Source organism: Oryza sativa, chromosome 12 (genome assembly GCF_034140825.1).
Source record: "Oryza sativa Japonica Group chromosome 12, ASM3414082v1".
NCBI classification, from domain to species: domain Eukaryota; kingdom Viridiplantae; phylum Streptophyta; class Magnoliopsida; order Poales; family Poaceae; genus Oryza; species Oryza sativa.
The window spans coordinates 17,551,989-17,571,862 of record NC_089046.1 but is presented as its reverse complement, the minus strand read 5'-3'; the positions used below and the strand labels follow the sequence as shown (position 1 = coordinate 17,571,862).

Sequence of the window (19,874 nt, the reverse complement as noted above, 5' to 3'; positions counted from 1 at the left end):
TTGATTATTATTCTGTGATGAACAATTGGGCATCGGAGATTATTGGTTTTGTTATTTGGAATTTATTCATGAAGTGGTTTTGGAGATGATTGAATTCACAGGTGATCGCAGGATTCTATCATTTTATGTGACCGGTCAAACTGGACTGTGTATGCCGGTCAGACCGGCGGTGATCGAGCGGTCGGACCGGCGCAGCCCGCGGTCTGACCGGCTGACTCTGTGTCAGTTTCGGTTTCGGGTTGTTTGTTTGGATATCCGTGATTATTTCGTGATTATGACTTCTAGATGGATACCTTACGTATATAATACTGTTGTTTGCTACTAATGAGTCAAGTTGGAGAAAGCTTGGTCTCGGAATATGGTTTCTTTGTTTATTTAATGTGTAGGTGACTCGATGCCTCGGGAGAGTATTTGCGGTGATGGACCGGGAGTCGGCTTGGGGACAAGACGACGTCCGTGGTGGTCAGAGATCATGCGAGATACCTAGGCTAGAGTTGATGCACGTGGTTGATGGAGATTCTATATGGCATACGATGGAGGTATTGTATGTGTATGGGATGCGGAGTCGAATTTGGAAGGAGTCCAAATTTGGTACGATTGGTTATGTAAAGTTTCTTTCTTGTACTAGAGGGTTTCCTAAGGTGTTTAGGACTCTTAGTATGAGTTTGGTTCGTGGCTTTAGGCTGCCTACCTCGGGTATAAATAGAGGGAGAGCGTGAGGCTTTCCGGTATCGTTTTTGGAGAGCAATTGAGTTGAGTTTTGAGTTAGGGTTTCGAGTTTAGTCGAAATTTTATAAGGAGTGCTGTTGGTGCACTTTGTAAACACAGAGAGAATCAATAAAGTCGTCATCTACTTTAAGAGTTCTTCGATTTGTGTTTCACCGGGTTTCGACGGTCTAACCGGCGATATACAGGCGGTCAGACCGGCGGCAAGCGGCGGTCAGACCGGTGGCATACGGGCGGTCAGACCAGCGACGGCAGCAGGCGCGGCAGGTGATTTCGGCGGTCAGACCAGAGATTCAACACCGGTCAGACCGGCGGCTACGCTTCGATCCAGATCAATCTCGGTCAGACCGATCTCCGTCGATTTCGAGGGTAACTTTTATTTTCACTAAAAGTTTTCGGTTTTTAGGTATACCAACCATTCACCCCCTCTGGTTGGCTTAGTTATTGTGATTCGATCCTACAGAAGAAGGAGTGGGAGGAGACCGGTGTGGATATTATGGGTACCCCATACCCATGCGGCATGGTTATCCGACTAGTAATAGGGGATAACATATATATATGGAATATGTAACAGATCATGACTCGGGTATTACGTTTCCTTATATATTACGGAACAGCCTAAAGTCCTGGTTTGATAATATTGTAAAGTAGATTTAGGAAACCGATACCGTATTGGTTAAGGTTTCTATCTTGTAATCCTGCCCCCCACCCTATATAAGGTGGGCAGGAGGCCCTCTAGGGGGCATGAGACAACCTGATCGTCAGATCTATACTACACCCGGCGGATTCAAATCCCCAAACAGGAGTAGGGTATTACCTCTCATTGAGAGGGCCTGAACCTGTCTAAATCCTTTGTCTCTGCATCCATCCACTTTAGGTCTTGTGCGCTACCCCGTTTTATTATTGCCGAATTCATGTTTCGACAGTTGGCGCGCCAGGTAGGGGTTGCGTCGAGTTTCCTATCAACGAGTGCGATGGAATCAACTTCATGAGTCGCCGACTTCGTTTTCGCTTTGGGAGTTTTCGCTTCCTCGTCGCCGACAACTTCAACAAGTTCTCTCTGGCTCAGATTCAAATCAGTCGGGAAGGCTCAAGATGGCTTCGTTCTCATCCGGTCATCGCCATGTTCGTCGACACCATCCTGTGGTCAGATCAATCTTAAAAAAGAAATATCAGTCGAGATGTTGCATGAACACGCCCGAAGGTTTGCGTCGTTGCATGCCCTGCCATCTAAGATCAATCTCTGGGAGTTCGACGATTTAGTTTTCGACATCACCGGTTCAAGATCATCCATTAAATACATGCCCTGCCATCGGAGGAACCTGATCACTATCAAGCCAAGTCCCACGCGACCGTCGCGACGATTATTTCCAAAATCTTCTCCGACTTGGGATCTGATCAACCATGACTAATTAAAGCAACTCAGCCATCAGCACCGACTCGTGACTGGATTTGCATGTCCGACTGCCACTACACATTGCCATTATATTGATGCAAGCAGTCGGCATCTGTTGGGTCTTGCCCAGATGGCTGGCGGACTCACGCACGCATAGCACGCAGCATGCAAGCACAAGCCATACTGCACATACAGATGGTTTTCAATTCGGTATAATCCAGCTTGTTCCACATACAGTGCATGTCTGTCACAAGCTGCCGATATGATCCCATGTCCATCCATTAACACATATACGGAGGAGGACACTGAGAACAAAGCTAAGTGTCTTTATTTTCCTTTTTATGTAATATTTTCCATTGAGCAATTTTTTATATCTGCTCACGCTAACTACTCGTCCAGCGCCGGACGCCTAGTTTTATCATTATTTATCATATTGATTTTTAATCTCAGATTAATCTCTTGTTATTTTTTGTTGTTGTTCGCATATAATTACGCGGCACTATTGAGGCGATTAATGCTGGTCATGGAGTCGAGGCGTCTCAGCTTTCCGGTCGATCGGCCGCGAGTCCACTTTGCCGGCTTGTCTTCGCCACCGCCATTGCTGATAACAACAACGGCAGGATCCAGATCCAGATATGCATAAAAGGAATTCATGGCTTTAAGCTTATCTCCTACGCTCCAGGAATGGATCAGTCAGAACACCACCACCGGCTCGCCTCGACCGCCGCCGACTGGTGTTTCCGCCTGCACGGCTGGCCTATTATGCCGCCGTTGTTGGGCGTCTACGTCTTCACCGACCGGCTTGCCTTCGCCGCCGCCGACTGGTGTTTCCGCCTGCACGGCTGGCCTATTATGCCGCCGTTGTTGGGCGTCTACGTCTTGACCGACCGGCTTGCCTTCGCCGCCGCCGACTGGTGTTTCCGCCTGCACGGCTGGCCTATTATGCCGCCGTTGTTGGGCGTCTACGACTTCACCGCCGGCTTGCCTCCGTTGCCGCCGAGTGGTGCCTCCGCCTACACGGCTGGCCTATTATGCCGCCGCTGTTGGGCGTCTACGACTTCACCGCCGGCTTGCCTCCGTTGCCGCCGAGTGGTGTCTCCGCCTACACGGCTGGCCTATTATGCCGCCGCTGTTGGGCGTCTACGACTTCACCGCCGGCTTGCCTCCGTTGCCGCCGAGTGGTGCCTCCGCCTACACGGCTGGCCTATTATGCCGCCGCTGTTGGGCGTCTACGACTTCACCGCCGGCTTGCCTCCGTTGCCGCCGAGTGGTGTCTCCGCCTACACGGCTGGCCTATTATGCCACCGCTGTTGGGCGTCTACGACTTCACCGCCGGCCCGCCTCCGTCGCCGCCGAGTGGTGCCTCCGCCTGCACGGCTGGCCTATTATGCCGCCGTTGTTGGATGTCTACATCTTCACCGTTGGCTCACCTTCGTTGCCGTCGACTGGTGTTTCCGCTTACACGGCTGGCCTATTATGCCGCCATTAGTGGGCATCTTCGCTTTCACCGTCGACCGCCTTCGTCGCCGCCGACTGGTGTCTTCATTGTTATTGATGGACGACTTTATTCCCACATCGGCTACTTCTGCTGTCATCGAGGGAATACGACAAAGCTAAGTCATCATTTATTTTATTCTTTATATGATATTTTGTCTTTTCCTTTGCCTCACTACATCAACTGGTTCGCCGTTGACTAGTGAGTCGGGGGCTATAGAAGTTATATCGTATTTTTTAAACAATTTTCATAATATTTATCTTGATTGCTTGCGACATAATCTGAGTACAAAAGTACCTATCGAGTTATGGAGTTCTATCTTCCTATGCTTTCCGTTTGGTTTGCCAATGGATGGTTGCCTTTGGGCCGATTCCTAGCACCCGGGGGCTCGTTGGATGGACCGAGTAACGCAAGGTGCTAAGTATTATTCGGAATAAATCAAAAGCATAGAGATGAGATAAATTTATTTTCTGCTCTTAATAATTGCAAAAGTACCTGAGTAGTAAATTCTAATCCGTGAAACTTTGTTCCATTAATGACGAACTCATATCACTCATATGCATGTTTGGGAAGTGCCTAGGCCGACTCCCGATGCTTGGTGGTTATGACTAGTCGGGCAGAGTGTTTAAACGTACAGAGTCATCTGCTCGGGGAAATCAAAATTGACAAGAGGAGAAATACATATTTATAAATATTTTAAAATACTTGATTTTTTCTCGAGTATTATATTTATATCAGATACTACTCATCCTATATGTTTGTTCTGCAGGATCCAGATCCAGATATGCATAAAAGGGATTCATGGCTTTAAGCTTATCTCTTACGCTCCAGGAATGGATCAGTCAGAACATCACCACCGGCTTGCCTTCGCCGCCGCCGACTGGTGTTTCCGCCTGCACGGCTGGCCTATTATGCCGCTGTTGTTGGGCGTCTACGTCTTCACCGACCGGCCGCCTCGACCGCCGCCGACTGGTGTTTCCGCCTGCACGGCTGGCCTATTATGCCGCTGTTGTTGGGCGTCTACGTCTTCACCGACCGGCCGCCTCGTCCGCCGCCGACTGGTGCTTCCGCCTGCACGGCTGACGTATTATGCCGCCGTTGTTGGGCGTCTACGTCTTCACCGACCGGCCGCCTCGACCGCCGCCGACTGGTGTTTCCGCCTGCACGGCTGGCCTATTATGCCGCCGTTGTTGGGCGTCTACGTCTTCACCGACCGGCCGCCTCGTCCGCCGCCGACTGGTGCTTCCGCCTGCACGGCTGACTTATTATGCCGCCGTTGTTGGGCGTCTACGTCTTCACCGACCGGCTTGCCTTCGCCGCCGCCGACTGGTGTTTCCGCCTGCACGGCTGGCCTATTATGCCGCTGTTGTTGGGCGTCTACGTCTTCACCGACCGGCTGCCTCGTCCGCCGCCGACTGGTGTCACCGCCTGCACGGCTGACTTATTATGCCGCCGTTGTTGGGCGTCTACGTCTTCACCGACCGGCCGCCTCGACCGCCGCCGACTGGTGTTTCCGCCTGCACGGCTGGCCTATTATGCCGCTGTTGTTGGGCGTCTACGTCTTCACCGACCGGCCGCCTCGACCGCCGCCGACTGGTGTTTCCGCCTGCACGGCTGGCCTATTATGCCGCCGTTGTTGGGCGTCTACGTCTTCACCGACCGGCCGCCTCGTCCGCCGCCGACTGGTGCTTCCGCCTGCACGGCTGACTTATTATGCCGCCGTTGTTGGGCGTCTACGTCTTCACCGACCGGCTTACCTTCGCCGCCGCCGACTGGTGTTTCCGCCTGCACGGCTGGCCTATTATGCCGCTGTTGTTGGGCGTCTACGTCTTCACCGACCGGCTGCCTCGTCCGCCGCCGACTGGTGTCACCGCCTGCACGGCTGACTTATTATGCCGCCGTTGTTGGGCGTCTACGTCTTCACCGACCGGCCGCCTCGACCGCCGCCGACTGGTGTTTCCGCCTGCACGGCTGGCCTATTATGCCGCTGTTGTTGGGCGTCTACGTCTTCGCCGACCGGCCGCCTCGTCCGCCGCCGACTGGTGTTTCCGCCTGCACGGCTGGCCTATTATGCTGCCGTTGTTGGGCGTCTACGCTTTCACCGACCGGCTGCCTCGTCCGCCGCCGACTGGTGTCACCGCCTGCACGGCTGGCCTGTTATGACGCCAACTGATGCTATCTTCTTCACGGCTGGCTACATCACCATCACCGCTAATAAGCATCATCATCTTCAACGCAAGCTGTCTACATCTGCTGCTGACTAGTGCCCTCACCTCTACGTCTGGTTTAGACAGCTACCACTACTGATGGACATCATCGTCTTCCGTTGCCGACTGGTTATGCCGCCGCCGACTAGTGCTTTTATCTTCACAACTGCGCGTCTTCACTACCGCCTCGTACCGCCGACTCGTGTTCACTTCATCACGGCAACACAACTTTGTCATCATGGTGGAGCGACTTCATCTTTATTATCTTCGGTACCAGCAAACTCTATTGCTGCTACTTCACAAGTTTTGCTACATCACCAACCATGACGTTGTTGTGAATCTCAACATCTCGGCATGCGATGCCGTGTTATTTTACTACAACAAGTGGCTCTCCAACATTCATGATTTCTACTTGGACATCTTCAACACATATCTTCAATCAAGCAATAATTATTCGACGACAAGAGGCTATAGTTCTCGACTCTATGTTCAGTTGTTTCCCAACTAATCAAAGAGTCGGGGGCTACACAAATACAAGGCTCAAAATTTGACAAATTTTATGTCAAGCTGAAGAAATCAATTCATCAACCCACGAGTCAACTCCAGGAGTCATTATCTTCATCTTTGCTTCGGAGCAGACATTCTACTTCAACAACTTCAAATATTTCGGTTTAGACGAGTTGGGCAACAACATCAACTCTCCTCCAAGTGAAGCATCTACAACAGCTATAACATTAATTTGATGGATTATTGTCACTGACATCATCACCAGCACCTTTGCTTCATCGGCCCTGACATCTCCGTTGTTGCTAATGGATGATTATGTCTTCACCGACTTATTATTTCACCTTCACGGTTGACCTACTATGCAAATGTTGATGAGCGTCTTTGTCATTATCATTGGTTGCTACACTGCTATTGACTGGATCACCGACATCGTTATCTTCATCATGTCGGTTGCGTTTGTCGTCGTCAACTATTTTCTTCATCTTCATGATTGATGGATTTCGTCATCGCCTTTGATCTTCATTGTTAGTTGATCTGTCTGTCGCTGACTGGTTTCTTCGCCTCCATGGTTATGCAACTTCATTACCTTTGATTGGTGTCACTGTTTTTACTACCACTGACATCTTCCGTTACTTCTGATGAGCAATTTCGTCTTCATGTTGGTCATTTCATCTCCATGCCGACTGCGTCAGCTATTGCCAATAGACAATTTTGACTATGACAGAAGGACAAGCTATATGCTCAGGGGCTCATCAACTCAAGCGTGAGGATTATATCTCCAATTTGGACTTGTTCCGGATACATTCCACATGGATTCATTGTCATGAGTCTATTTTCTATGCTCAAAGACTGGACCAATTATTATTCCCCGTAAGGGCTATCAACCGAATACTTGCGCCAGTCGGGATTCAATTGTTACATCTATTTTGGAGTATCCCATAAGGGATAATCACTCAGATCAGAAGCTATTCATATGAGCTACGCTTGGTCTATATTACCCGGAAGATTTATTACTCGGGAGCATGTTATATGCGTCATCCTTTAAAGGGTGTCGAGGGCATATGTTTTGGCCTAGGCCTAATATGTCTGCAGCCCATATTTTCAGGTGTGGCCTGTCACGTTTTTTTAGGGACTTAGGCACTTTTTGCTTAGGCCAAAGTGCGCGTGATCAAGTGCCCAATACCTTAAAATCCTTTTATACCGCAGTTACTCAACTTTTTAGGAGTTGGTACAATGCATCTTAAAAGGTGTCAAACAGTAAAGCTTTATATAGCTGCCCCGCTGACTTTTTAATATAGTCATGGTGCTGTTTGGGTTTTTAAGCAACTGATTGGATACAATATCGTTGCTTTTCGCCACGTAAGTGTGCATTTTTATTGACCAATATTATGGCTTAGGCTGATTATATATTGTGGTCATTTTCTAGGCGGTTGGTAAATCCTTTATGAGTTTATTTACTCGGATTTTACACCACATATGCCATATATTTCCAGGTGTGGTGAAACCATGTGTCTTCTAGAGACTTAAGCACATCTGTTAAAGCAGTGTGCGCATGGCGTATGCCCAATACTTTGGAAATTTCTTTATTCACAATATACAAGTTTCTTTATAGCTATTTTGCTATATCACTCATCATATTTTACAAAGCAGTTGGTATATCACTCGGATCATGTTATTTGGAGGATTCATACCGCATATGCTATATATTGATATCAAGTCACTTGGTTGATTACGATTATCAAAACCACTCGGTTGGTTGGATTATTTATTCCTTGACTATATGCTTGGTTTATTCAATTAACCATATTGTCGGGGGCTACACCTATTAGGTGCATCTAGTCGGTGCACCTGACTTTATTTTCCAGCCCTCCACAGTCTTCAGATTTGGTAAAAGTACTCGGGAGACCATGACAAAGATGATTGAAGCACTCGGCTTTGGAGTAATCTGGTTCGAGAGAAGATTATCTTTTCGACTGCGAAGGTCTCAGGGGCTACTGTGGATATTATGGGTACCCCATACCCATGCGGCATGGTTATCCGACTAGTAATAGGGGATAACATATATATATGGAATATGTAACAGATCATGACTCGGGTATTACGTTTCCTTATATATTACGGAACAGCCTAAAGTTCTGGTTTGATAATATTGTAAAGTAGATTTAGGAAACCGATACCGTATTGGTTAAGGTTTCTATCTTGTAATCCTGCCCCCCACCCTATATAAGGTGGGCAGGAGGCCCTCTAGGGGGCATGAGACAACCTGATCGTCAGATCTATACTACACCCGGCGGATTCAAATCCCCAAACAGGAGTAGGGTATTACCTCTCATTGAGAGGGCCTGAACCTGTCTAAATCCTTTGTCTCTGCATCCATCCACTTTAGGTCTTGTGCGCTACCCCGTTTTATTATTGCCGAATTCATGTTTCGACAACCGGCCAGGGAGTCCTCGTCACAATTACACAGTGCCATACTGCTCTGCTTCCTCCTGGAGCTTGACCACGGAGAGAGCGCACAAGATGGTCAGATGGGTGTTGGTTTATGATGTGAGATTAACAAGAAAATCTTGAAAAAAAGACACGTTCCCGAGAGTTGTGAACTAAATGATGATATGGATATCCACAGAAGATGCCTGTCTTGGTCGGAACATGGATTCCCTATGTAGAACCAGAATGATGTCTGGCATGGGACTGATCAATCTGATTTGATAATGGATAGGAATGAGGTAGCATCATGTGTTCCCGTACATGGAGGATTCTGTTTTTGGTGTTTTTGGAAGAAAGATCAATTGGGGATGAGGCAGCAAGCAGGAAGGCGACGAGGAGGGAATTGTCGATGTGTGGTCTAGGTCCAGCGGCTGCTCTCCTCTTCCGGCTTTTGTTTTCGGTTGCAGAGCGGATCAGATGAGACGTCATGTGGGAGTTCGATTCGGGTTCACTTGTCTTGGTCTGACTAATACTTGGGAAGAAAATTTCATCTGCAGCAAAAAGGGGACGATGGATTGCGTGGGACCTTTTATTTAAATCTCGGAGAGGACGGATGAAACCTACATCATACCGAAATAAGGTGACATCAAAATTTTGAGCGGAAATATCTTTAATTTTTATAATAGTGGAGATAATGTTTATAACAAATTTCAAACAACTATAACTTCATAGCTTTTATTATTTCTTATGGGATCTTAGATTATATGGATGTTATATTATTGGTTTAATTACAAATAAAGCAATAGTTAGATTAGAAATCATACATGTAGCTTAAAATTACACACATTTATTGATTGTTTCTTTTAGTTTGCTAGCTAAAAATAAGGAGGGAGGGACCAAAGAGACATAAATAGCATAGAGATGGTAGGGGGTGGAGGGTGGACAAGGTTGTGTGTGTATACAACGGGAGGGGTGGGTGGTGGGGAGTTTGTTTTTTTTTTAAAAAAAAATTTCGAACGATCAAAGTGAAAACCAATGATTTGTTTTTTCCTCAGATTTCTCAGATTTTATTTTAATATAAGACATGTCATGCAGCAGTTTATGATTTTCTGGAATAGATCTAATGTTTAAAATAACGGGTTCATTATTTAAGTGGAGAATGGTACACCCTTTGTCCTATAAAAAGCCCATAGTAATGTTGATGGGTAGATAAAGGGTATTTAAGGGAGAAAACTTCTCGTTTTATGTGCCGAGGATAGATAGCATGGTAGAAGTTGGTTTTTGTGGGACAAAATTCAAACTCCAGAAGTTGGATTTTTTTGGACAGAGGGAGTATGTTTCTTGTTTTCTTTGAATTTTTTTTAACATTGAAAACATGACACGAGGTGATTTAAGCGCACTTTACATCATGTTTAATCGATTTTTATTATCTAAAACAATTCAAGATAAAATAATATATATATATTCATTTTTTATAAAATAATCTTGAATGTAAAACTAATCATTAAAAAATGACAATAACAACGATGAAATAATTTAACAACATACATTGCACCATCATAAATTGTTTTACAAACATGCATAACTAAATTATATATTCCGTACATAAGAAAATATGAATAACTGAACTGCTGAAGCCACTACATAAAAATATATCTGGAGGGACAAACACTAATGCCCTTTTACATACATGTCATCAGAAATGCCACAAAAAATACGAAATAGTTCAACAAACACGGGACAGGTTGCATCATCATACATTGTTTTTGCAAACATACATTGCTAAATTAGATATACAATTTATAAGGAAAAAAAGAACTACCTCAGAGTTTATGCTATTCTATAGAAAAATATGGTGCCTTTACTTAGAGAAAACAATCCGCTTAGTTCGAGATTTTATTTTTTGAATTAATATGTTCAAATAATCGAAATAAAGCTAATAATCATTCATGCATGTAAGTGCTTTAAACTATATTTTATATAACATGTAATCGATTTTAAATGATGGCTTCTTTTTAATATAAAGCGGCCACGCGTTATCCATACAAACACTCATAAGCCATCACGTGGCATTCTAATAAATTAGAGAAAATCATAAAAAAATAAAAAAAATAGAAAAACATCTTGCAATCCCTTATCATTTGAACCGGTACATTATTTTCCACCATTTGATCTACTTATATAGAAAAAAGCAAATCCCCTACACCTTCACCATTCCCTTGGCCCCCTTCCTACATATTGTAGACAACCGTCTATTCATGATACATCGCATTTATCAAAATAATTATTAGACAATTATATTTAGCCATCCAATAATATTCACACTAGGCTATGTCGAGCCTTGCACATACTCTAAATGAAATGTTCACTGATGGATTGTCTCTCAAACTATGCAATCAAATTAGGCTCAAGAAAACCATGTATTTAGTGTAGCCTCATGTCCTACCCAATCCATTTGTTAATAAACAATGGGTAATTAACTTAATATCAGTAATCCAATTAAAAAAGAAAAAACCTTACTTTTACTTTGCACTGAATTTGCAAGGCATGGGATTCGGCAGCGAGAAACTGAGATAAGTATTGTGTCATGGGATTTAGATTTTACTATTCAGCTAATTAAGTGTTTCATATTTTTGAGTAACGTGAGCTTCCCCGCTGTACCTAATTGGTATAGGTATAGAAAGAGTAGAGACATGCTGACTAAAAACAGTGTGGTATAAGTCATGAATTAACAATAATGCAATGGAGCATACTAGGAAAATTATAAAATTATGACTTCCATGTAACACTCAGATCGAATTATTTTGTATATTAGTACATGCAACATCTTGCAGTAGCACATACAACTAGGCATGCATCATGCAGGCACATTTATAAAATGACAACTTTATTTATTCTATCAGTAACATCTCATAGAGCTCTAGCTCTGTGCATAGCTCAGGTATTACTTATTTGTTGCCTTGCTTTCTTTCATATTAATATACTAATAGAATAGCAGAAGATGTTCATGAAAGCTCAGAGGAAGCAGCCGAGGTTGCCGAGCTCAGCCTTGCCACACACGCGGAGCACTGCCTTAAGGAAGAGGACATCGGCGGTGACACCGAGGTTAATCTTCACAGCCTCACATAGACAACCTGCGGCAATGGTGCTTGAGAGATTGTTGATTGGTGGACAACAGTCTTGCATAGCCTTAGTCGGGTTGTTGAGCAACGTGGACAAATCAAGTTGTCCGCATACATTAAGTGCAATTACATTTTCTCTTAGGCATTGACTACCACCAGATGGTGTTGGTGGCTGTGTGGGTGCTACGACTAGCGGCTGGCTAGGTGCTACAACTGGTGGTGGTGATGGTGCTATGACCGGTGCCGGTGTTGGTTCTGCAGTCACCGATGGTGACGGTGCTCTCCTTGGTGATGGCGGTGCACGTGGTGGATTTCTTCTTGGAGGAGTTTGAGGTTGTTGGGCTTCGGCGAATGACAAGAATGGGAGAATGATGGCAGCAAGAAAGATGACAGTGGAAACCCTGGATGCCATCTCTTCTTTATGGACGTTCTTGGCTAACTCTTGGCTTGAAAGTTCTTCATTATCTGATGCTATTTATAGGCAGCATCTGGTTACTCTACAGTTTCCTTTTTGTCACGTACGGTACCAACTTGATTGCAAATTTCTCTGACCCGAGTTGAGCCAGCGATAATTATGGTCATCTTTGTACCGATAGTACTTGCCATTTGCCATTTTGATGGTCAATCAAGCACATTGTCAATTGAAGAATAGTGAACTCATGGATATTTGGGGTCATTCTCTTGAAACTTGAATCAATTAAGCGTTGATACGGCTGCACTGATTGACTAGCTAGGATGATGCAGAGAATTTGTGTAATCTGTACTTCTCTTCCCTAATTAAACTGCATGCACAAGTTCAAAACAGATTAACTATTTTCTGGCAATGACACTTGTTGAAAGCAAATAATTCTTTCTTTCCTAGTCTGATCGATCTATGCCTTCGAATGGATGAAGTGGATTGAAATTCTGCTGGTATATATTATTTTGTTTTGAAGAAACAGTTAAAAACTAGTGGAAATGTTATGGTTGTACGATCGAGTACTAAATGAGGTGCACGTGTTTTCTACCTTCTTGAATCTCTCTTCCCGTTATGTACTCCAACTGATACTTTGATTTGAAACATTTCAATATCAAACGCATTCACATATTTACTGTGCTAGAGCTGGCTTGGTAGAGATCATGCAATAAACAACTTTGTGATGCTAGAACTGGCTATATATAAGAGCGTTACCAACAGTTCTCCCATATTTTTTCCAACACAGATTTTAAGGGGTTTTAGGTGAAAAATCAGATCCAACAGAACCCCTGTAGTGGAGTTCTCATCCACGTATTTCTTGTTCTGTTGATTTGAGGGAGAGAGAGCGCTCCCCTCCTACTCCTGTCTCTCCCGCGTCAGGGAGGAGCGCCGCACTAGGGGAGTGCGTGATCTAATCCGATCATATGGAGGAAAACGAAGAATTGTGTTTATAGCTAGTTTAACAGAAGGCCCACTTTTAATTTTTTTGATAAAATTTAGTCTTTCTCTTGGAGGGATCAATTTTTTTACTTCCTACTCCCTCCATTCTAAATTGATCTACATATATATTTTTTTAGGTTATTCCTAAATGATCTACATATTTGTCTTTATTTATTTGAGTCTATTCGTTATTTGTGTATTGAAGTAAATGGACATTGATGCATGCATCCATGCACACGAGTATTTATAACCGATGCAATATCTTGATTTGCTGTTGGCTAGAAAATATTGGGGAGGGTGAATGCATTGAGTTTGTTGCTATAGTAAATATAGTATGAGAGAGTTATTAGATTTTCTTGGTCTTGGTGTACCTATAAAATAATTTTATATAGATCAATTTGGAATGGAGGGAGTATTCACTTAGAAACCCAAAAATAAATTTCTTGAGAGATATTACACGTAATCTATTAGTGATGCTCTAAGATCTGAAGTTCCTATTCTATTTTATTTTCTTTTCGAATTTTGCTTTAAGTAAGTGTTTCATTCTATCCATTCATGTTGTTAGCAAAGCATCGACCCATCACCTTAATTAGTAATAGGGCCTGTACGTGTCACCTACATGAATTGGGTGATAGAGAAATTTTTGTCGAACATAGAGGAGGCTGTTTATTGCCATTTGGATATGAATCCTCTCGCGCGCGTTATGCCAGGAGGATCCTCCAGGCAGCCGTAGATAGCTCGACGTTCCCGCGAGCTGCAGAAGAACATCCTCAGGCCACTGTTAAAACTCCTGCACCGGTTGTAGCCAGGGTTCAAATTTCGGACTAAAAACTTCCGAAATTTCTATTGGACCCCGTACAATATTATTTCGGCCATAATTTTTAATTTTTGATTTTAATTTTTTAGTCAATTTGGTAATATTTGTAAAATTTCACTAAATTTTGTTAAAAAATCAAATAATTTCGGACCGAAATAAACAAAATTATGATCTTATCAATACCCTGATATAATCCTCAAAACGATAAACCTGAACCATAGTTGTAGCACCATCTCTACCACCAACCATCGCACCAGCATAGTCACCAACACCACACCATCTAGCGGTGGTCCGTTGCCCTAAAGAGAATTTAATTGCGCTTAACGTGTGCAGAAAACTTGATTTAGTTGTGCTCAACAATGGTGTAGAAGTATCGTCAGTCAGAGAAGGCCTGATCGATCATTGATCAGAGAAAAAAAAACAGATGGAGCGTATATTCCGATTAAGAATTGGAACCAAACTTCCCAAACACACTTGTAAATAGAACACTATAGATGTCGATCGGAAACCCCCACATAGGTGTTTGTTTTTCAACCGGCACAATTGAGACGGAACTAATGAGAAAACATAGGTGTTGATTTAGTAACAGGCACCCCGAGGTTCTATGAATCCTCATTATTTCGGCTTGATTTGAGCAGATGAATAAGGTAGCTCCCTATTATCCCAAAGCATCGCACATCCAAGAATACATTAGTCAACATCTATTATTGAATGGTTTCAAGAACATATCAACCATCCATCCAACAACAGCATAGAGACCATGAGATCGAAAGGTTTTCAAGATAATCAAACGACAAAGTTACGTAATCAAACATGTATAAGTTAGCATCTAAGAACACATATATCTAGGAAGAGAATGTCACCGCCGTTGCCACTGCTTGCCGTGATGAAGTCCTCCCACTTGTGCGTTGAGCGTTGCCACTGCCACACGTCATCTAGTGCGTTGTCTGTTGTCGAATCCCCCAACCACCACTCCCCCTTAGCCAGATCTAGCCACGCCTTGAGCTCGTGGCGGCTGGATCTAGCCTCTACCGACCTCGTGGCAGGTATATCTAGATGACCTAGAGCTCACGGCGAGGGAAGGAGGCAGGGCGACTAGAGTGGAATACGAGCAGGGCCTCGAGCACATCGAGCTACCATGGGGAGGTTGTCTGCCACGCATCGTGTTGTGCAAGCCGTGCCCTTGCTGTGGGGAAAGCTGCTCGCTGCACGCCCTAGATCGGAGGCCACCCACCCCTGATAGGGGGGCACACCCTCGCACGGGAGAAGAAGAGAAGAGAAGAAGATGTGGATGGATCGAGAAGATAAAAGGGTGGGGGAAGCAATAAGAAGAGGATTTGGTGGAAGATAAAACCGACCCCTGCCTCCTACCAGCTCGGTTCGATCTGTCAATACTGGTTTTCTTTAAAAACCCACTGTGATGTCTCACATAATGATATTGGTTTTTAAAAGCTAGCTCTAATGACTCACATATAAGTGCCAATCTTTATTATGAACCAACAACAATAAGTGGTTATAGGTGTCGATTATTAATTTGATCCAAATTTCCATATAGATGCTTGTTTTAAGCGAGCCGACACCCATAAGACCTATCCATATGTGGTATTATGTACCAATGACACATAGTTTTGTGGTTTAGAGCGATGCGCTATAAACTTACATTAATTGTTTTCCGTGTGCTAGACACATAGTAGTAATTAATTAATGCATTTAGCATTATGCCAGTATTGTGTTCTTCTTTCGTGGCTAACTTACTGCTCACTCCATCCAAAAGTTTAGGATACATATCTTTGTCACCAAAACCAACGAGAAATTAACTCATCCACCATATGACAAAACCAATAAATTATATATATGCATGCATGTATCCAGTTAATACTAAGATGTATCATTAGGTTTCGATCAACAACTTAATTTAGCATATAGGGACTACAGATATGCCTTATACCTTTGAAAAAAATAAGAAAATAAAATATGTCAAGAGACTTTTGGATGGAGGCAGTATTGTTGCATCTTTTTGGATGGTCTGCCTCTGGTCCACTTCAATTACAATGAGCTCCAACACTATTGGACGGGAGGCAGTATTGTCACTTCTTTTTGGATGATATGTTGTTGTAACTAGGATGGTGGCATGAGCCTAAGTGTGGGCATTTATATTGTTGAAGGGAAACATTTTAGTTTGTTCAAGTCTTATATGTAGTCGGAGAATGTACTTCTTTAAAGTATATCGAGGGTTCTATTTTTTTTAGCATATCTCAAAAACCATTTATTGACTTTTGAATAAAAGATAGATTAAGTTCACACAACTCTTGTATCGAGTAAATATTATACTACCGCTAGCTAATTATCCTATATACCATTTGTACACATGCCATATAAATATGGCTAGAAGCAAAAATTACAAAATCAAGGAACTCAACTTTCGTGTGATTGAATCGCCTCGTGAAGGTACGTAACAAACAAATCAAGGGTTGATTAAAATTAAGTTAGATTTTTTATCCTCTATATAAGTTCAACAATATTTTCTCCATAGTTATAATAAAGGGTTCCAGCGCAAATAAAACACCTGCATAATTGCTTGGCTTGGTAGTGCAACAAAGAACATTGTTTGAATCTAATTTTTCTTTCTTTTTTTTATTGCATGTTCGGTTGTTTTCTTTGAAATAAATATTTGTTTGAAATAAGACCTTAACTACATAAATTTAATTTGTATGTAATTTTTAGAGAGAATAGCTACTTTAGTCCCTAAAGTTTCTCTGTAGGATCAGTTTACTCCCTAACCTTTTAAATGGTCCAAAGAAATCCTTAACCTTTATCATAAAGCCTAAAATAGTCCTTGGGTCCACCAAAACCATCATATGGATATGCCATGTCATCATTCATGCAAAATCTATAATGAATTGTCCAATTTACCCTTACGTATATCATATAAAAATAAATATAAGGGTGAATTAGACATAATCATAGGAAAAAATACTTCTTTTTTCACATATTTTGAGGTATATTTTTGCTCTTGCATATACCATATATTTTTTTAACTTTTTCCTTTTGTTTTTTATTTTCCAATGCGTAAGGGTAAATTGGACAAATCATATAGATTTTGCATAGGAAGGTGACATGGCATGTCCATGTGGCGATTTTGGTGGGACCAAGGACTATATTAGCCCACATGACAAATTTAAAGGACTTGTTTGGACAATATGAAAGATTAAGGACTAAAATGACCCAGGAGCGAAACTTTAGGGACCATATTAGCTATTCTCCCTAATTTTTACTTATAAATTTCAAAGTTTAAGTAAAGTTTATTTGTATCACGTAAAACGTTTATACCAACAATAAAGTTGTCATGTACTCCATCCGTTTTTTATTATAAGACTTTCTAGCATTATCCATATTCATATAGATATTAATGAATCTAGACATTGTCCATATTCATATAGATGTTAATGAATCTAGATGGGCAGTACTAAAAAGTCTTATAATATGAAACGGAGGAAGTAATTAAAATTGTTGCAAGGGCTGACATTTGAAAAAGTTCCAAAATGAACATAAATTTAACGGGATGGCTATAAGATGTCGACTGATTTTTGATAGTTCAGTCCCTTCAACTAAATTTAATCACGAAGATAGTTCGCAACGGCTTTAAAAAACCCAATGAGCACTACAAGATCACTTAGAACGCGGCGACAAGCTTCACGGACGAGTTGGACTTCTTCTTCGGTGGCAGGAGGAAGCTCCGGGATAGCCTCCAACGCCGCCGCCTCGGCAAGCTCCGCGCCCACGGCGGCGTCGTGCCGCCGGAGCAGGCGCTCGTGCTCGGGGCCCATCGCCTCCATGTCGGCCTCCAGCTCCGCCTCCATCCCCTGGAACGTCGCGAGGAACTCGACCACGGTCACCACGCGCTCGGTGGTGGTCGCCTCGCCGCCGCCGTCGAGGTCGCGCTCGCCGACGGGGAGCAGCCGTTGCGTCTGCCGGATCAGGCCGCGCGCCGTCTTGACGCACCTCCGCGTCGCGGTGGACCTGACGGCGAGGCCGCGGATGGCGCTGGCGACGGACAGCCGCAGCGACGCGGCCGCCCGGAGCCTCGCCACGTGCCTCGCACGCTCCCTCCGGATGCCGTGGCGCGCGAACGCCGCCGCCGCCATTGTGATCGGCTCGCCGCCCGGCCTCCCCTGCTGGGAGTAGAGGTCCTCGAGGTCGTCGAGCGCCGCCGCGACGGCGCCCGGGAACCGGAGGCGGCGGTAGTCGTGGTGGCGGCGCAGCCGGAGCAGGTGGAGGAGGCGGTGGCTCCTGCGGGGTGAGGCGGTCGTCGTCAGGTTGTCCACGACGAGGCGGACGTAGACCGCCGCCACCGCCAGATGGAGGGGATGACCTTGCACTTGCATGGCAGCCATGGCGTCGATCGGTCGATGAGCAGCTTTTGGTGTCGATCGACGTATATATCGGCGTCGAAATATCGAGTTGGAGTAGCAATCGGACAAGGACTGATCGATCGCTGATCAGCCGGAGAAGAAAAAGGGACTCAGGATATATTCCGATTAGGAATCGGAATCAGAGTATCAGACTCGCTGAGTAGATAATTCTTTTGTTTGCCTTGAAGAATGACACTGCCGTTGTTTTGTATTATTATAAGCCGTTTTGATTTTTTTCTAATTATTTTTAAAAATAAATTAAATAAGTTTACTAAAAAGTATAGCCAACATTTTTAACTTAAAACTAGTATATTATTAAAATACTAGAAAAAATATCCGTGCGTTTCAACGGGAAGAAAACACGAGAAAATTAATAAAAAGTCGAAAAAGATTAGCATTATGTAATTAATTAAAATACATATTTCACCATCCTCCATGATTAATCACATTATTTGAATTTTTTCAGAATTTCCAGAGCTCCATTAATAATTTTAAAAATACGAACATCATTTCAGCATTTATTTAAATGAAAACCTAAAGGAAAAGGTTCGAATTACCTCCTGAACTATCGCGGTCGACCGAATTACCCCTCTAAACCCGAAAACCAGACATCGTTCACCCTCAACTTTCAATACCGGACAAATTACCCCCTCGACCCAATTCAGAGCGGTTTTGTCCTACGTGGCGTACGCGTAGCAATCCAGTCAGCATTTTATTTATTAAAAAAATATGGGACCCATGTATGATACTCATCTTCCCCACTTCCCCTCTTCCCCTCTCTCTTCTCTGATTCTCTTTCTCACTCTTCCTCTTTCTCTCGGCATGCGCACGGCGGTGTGAGGACGGCGGCGGACTGCGCGCGCCGACGGTGGGCGGGGACGGTCGGCGTGGACGGCAGTGAAGAGGGACGCGGAGGCAGCGGTGGCACAGAACATAGAGGCGGCGGCAGTGGAGCCGACGCTGGTGTAGTTCATCGACCCCATCGCGTACATCCTTGATTGAGCCCGAGGCGTCCCGCTATGGCATCTGCAAGATTGTGCCCCCGCTCCACCAGCCCCCTGAGTATGACACCTTCCGCTGCCTCCTCCAGTGCCGTCGACCCCACCACGACCTTCAACACGCTCCTCCAGCAGGTCAGTCTCTCCGCCAAGAAACGTCTCGCCACCAGCCGCCGGGTGTGGGAGAGCAGGGAGCGCTACACCCTGGAGGCGTTCCGCGCCAAGGTGGCCGAGTTCGAGTCCACGAGGCATGCCGCGCCGCCGAAGAACCCAACCCACCTCCAGCTCGAGGCCCTCTTTCTGGGTGGCCTGTGCCTCCAGGACCTTCAGCGTCGAGTACGGCAACAACATGCCCAGCTCCGGCTTCGCCT

The 19,874-nt window shown here is 44.4% G+C and overlaps 1 protein-coding gene across 1 annotated transcript in view; it reads right to left on the bottom strand.

The window, feature by feature from the left end:
- LOC136354572 (uncharacterized) overlaps nucleotides 1-18,487 on the bottom strand; it is a gene marked incomplete at its 3' end in the record, with an annotated part of 33,586 nt that extends 15,099 nt beyond the window's left edge. Inside the window, exon 1 of the mRNA XM_066306072.1 lies at nucleotides 17,795-18,487. Within this exon, the coding sequence (XP_066162169.1) occupies nucleotides 17,795-18,487 (693 nt within the window). The remainder of the gene's footprint in view (nucleotides 1-17,794) is intronic.
- Between the last annotated feature and the right edge of the window lie 1,387 nt (nucleotides 18,488-19,874).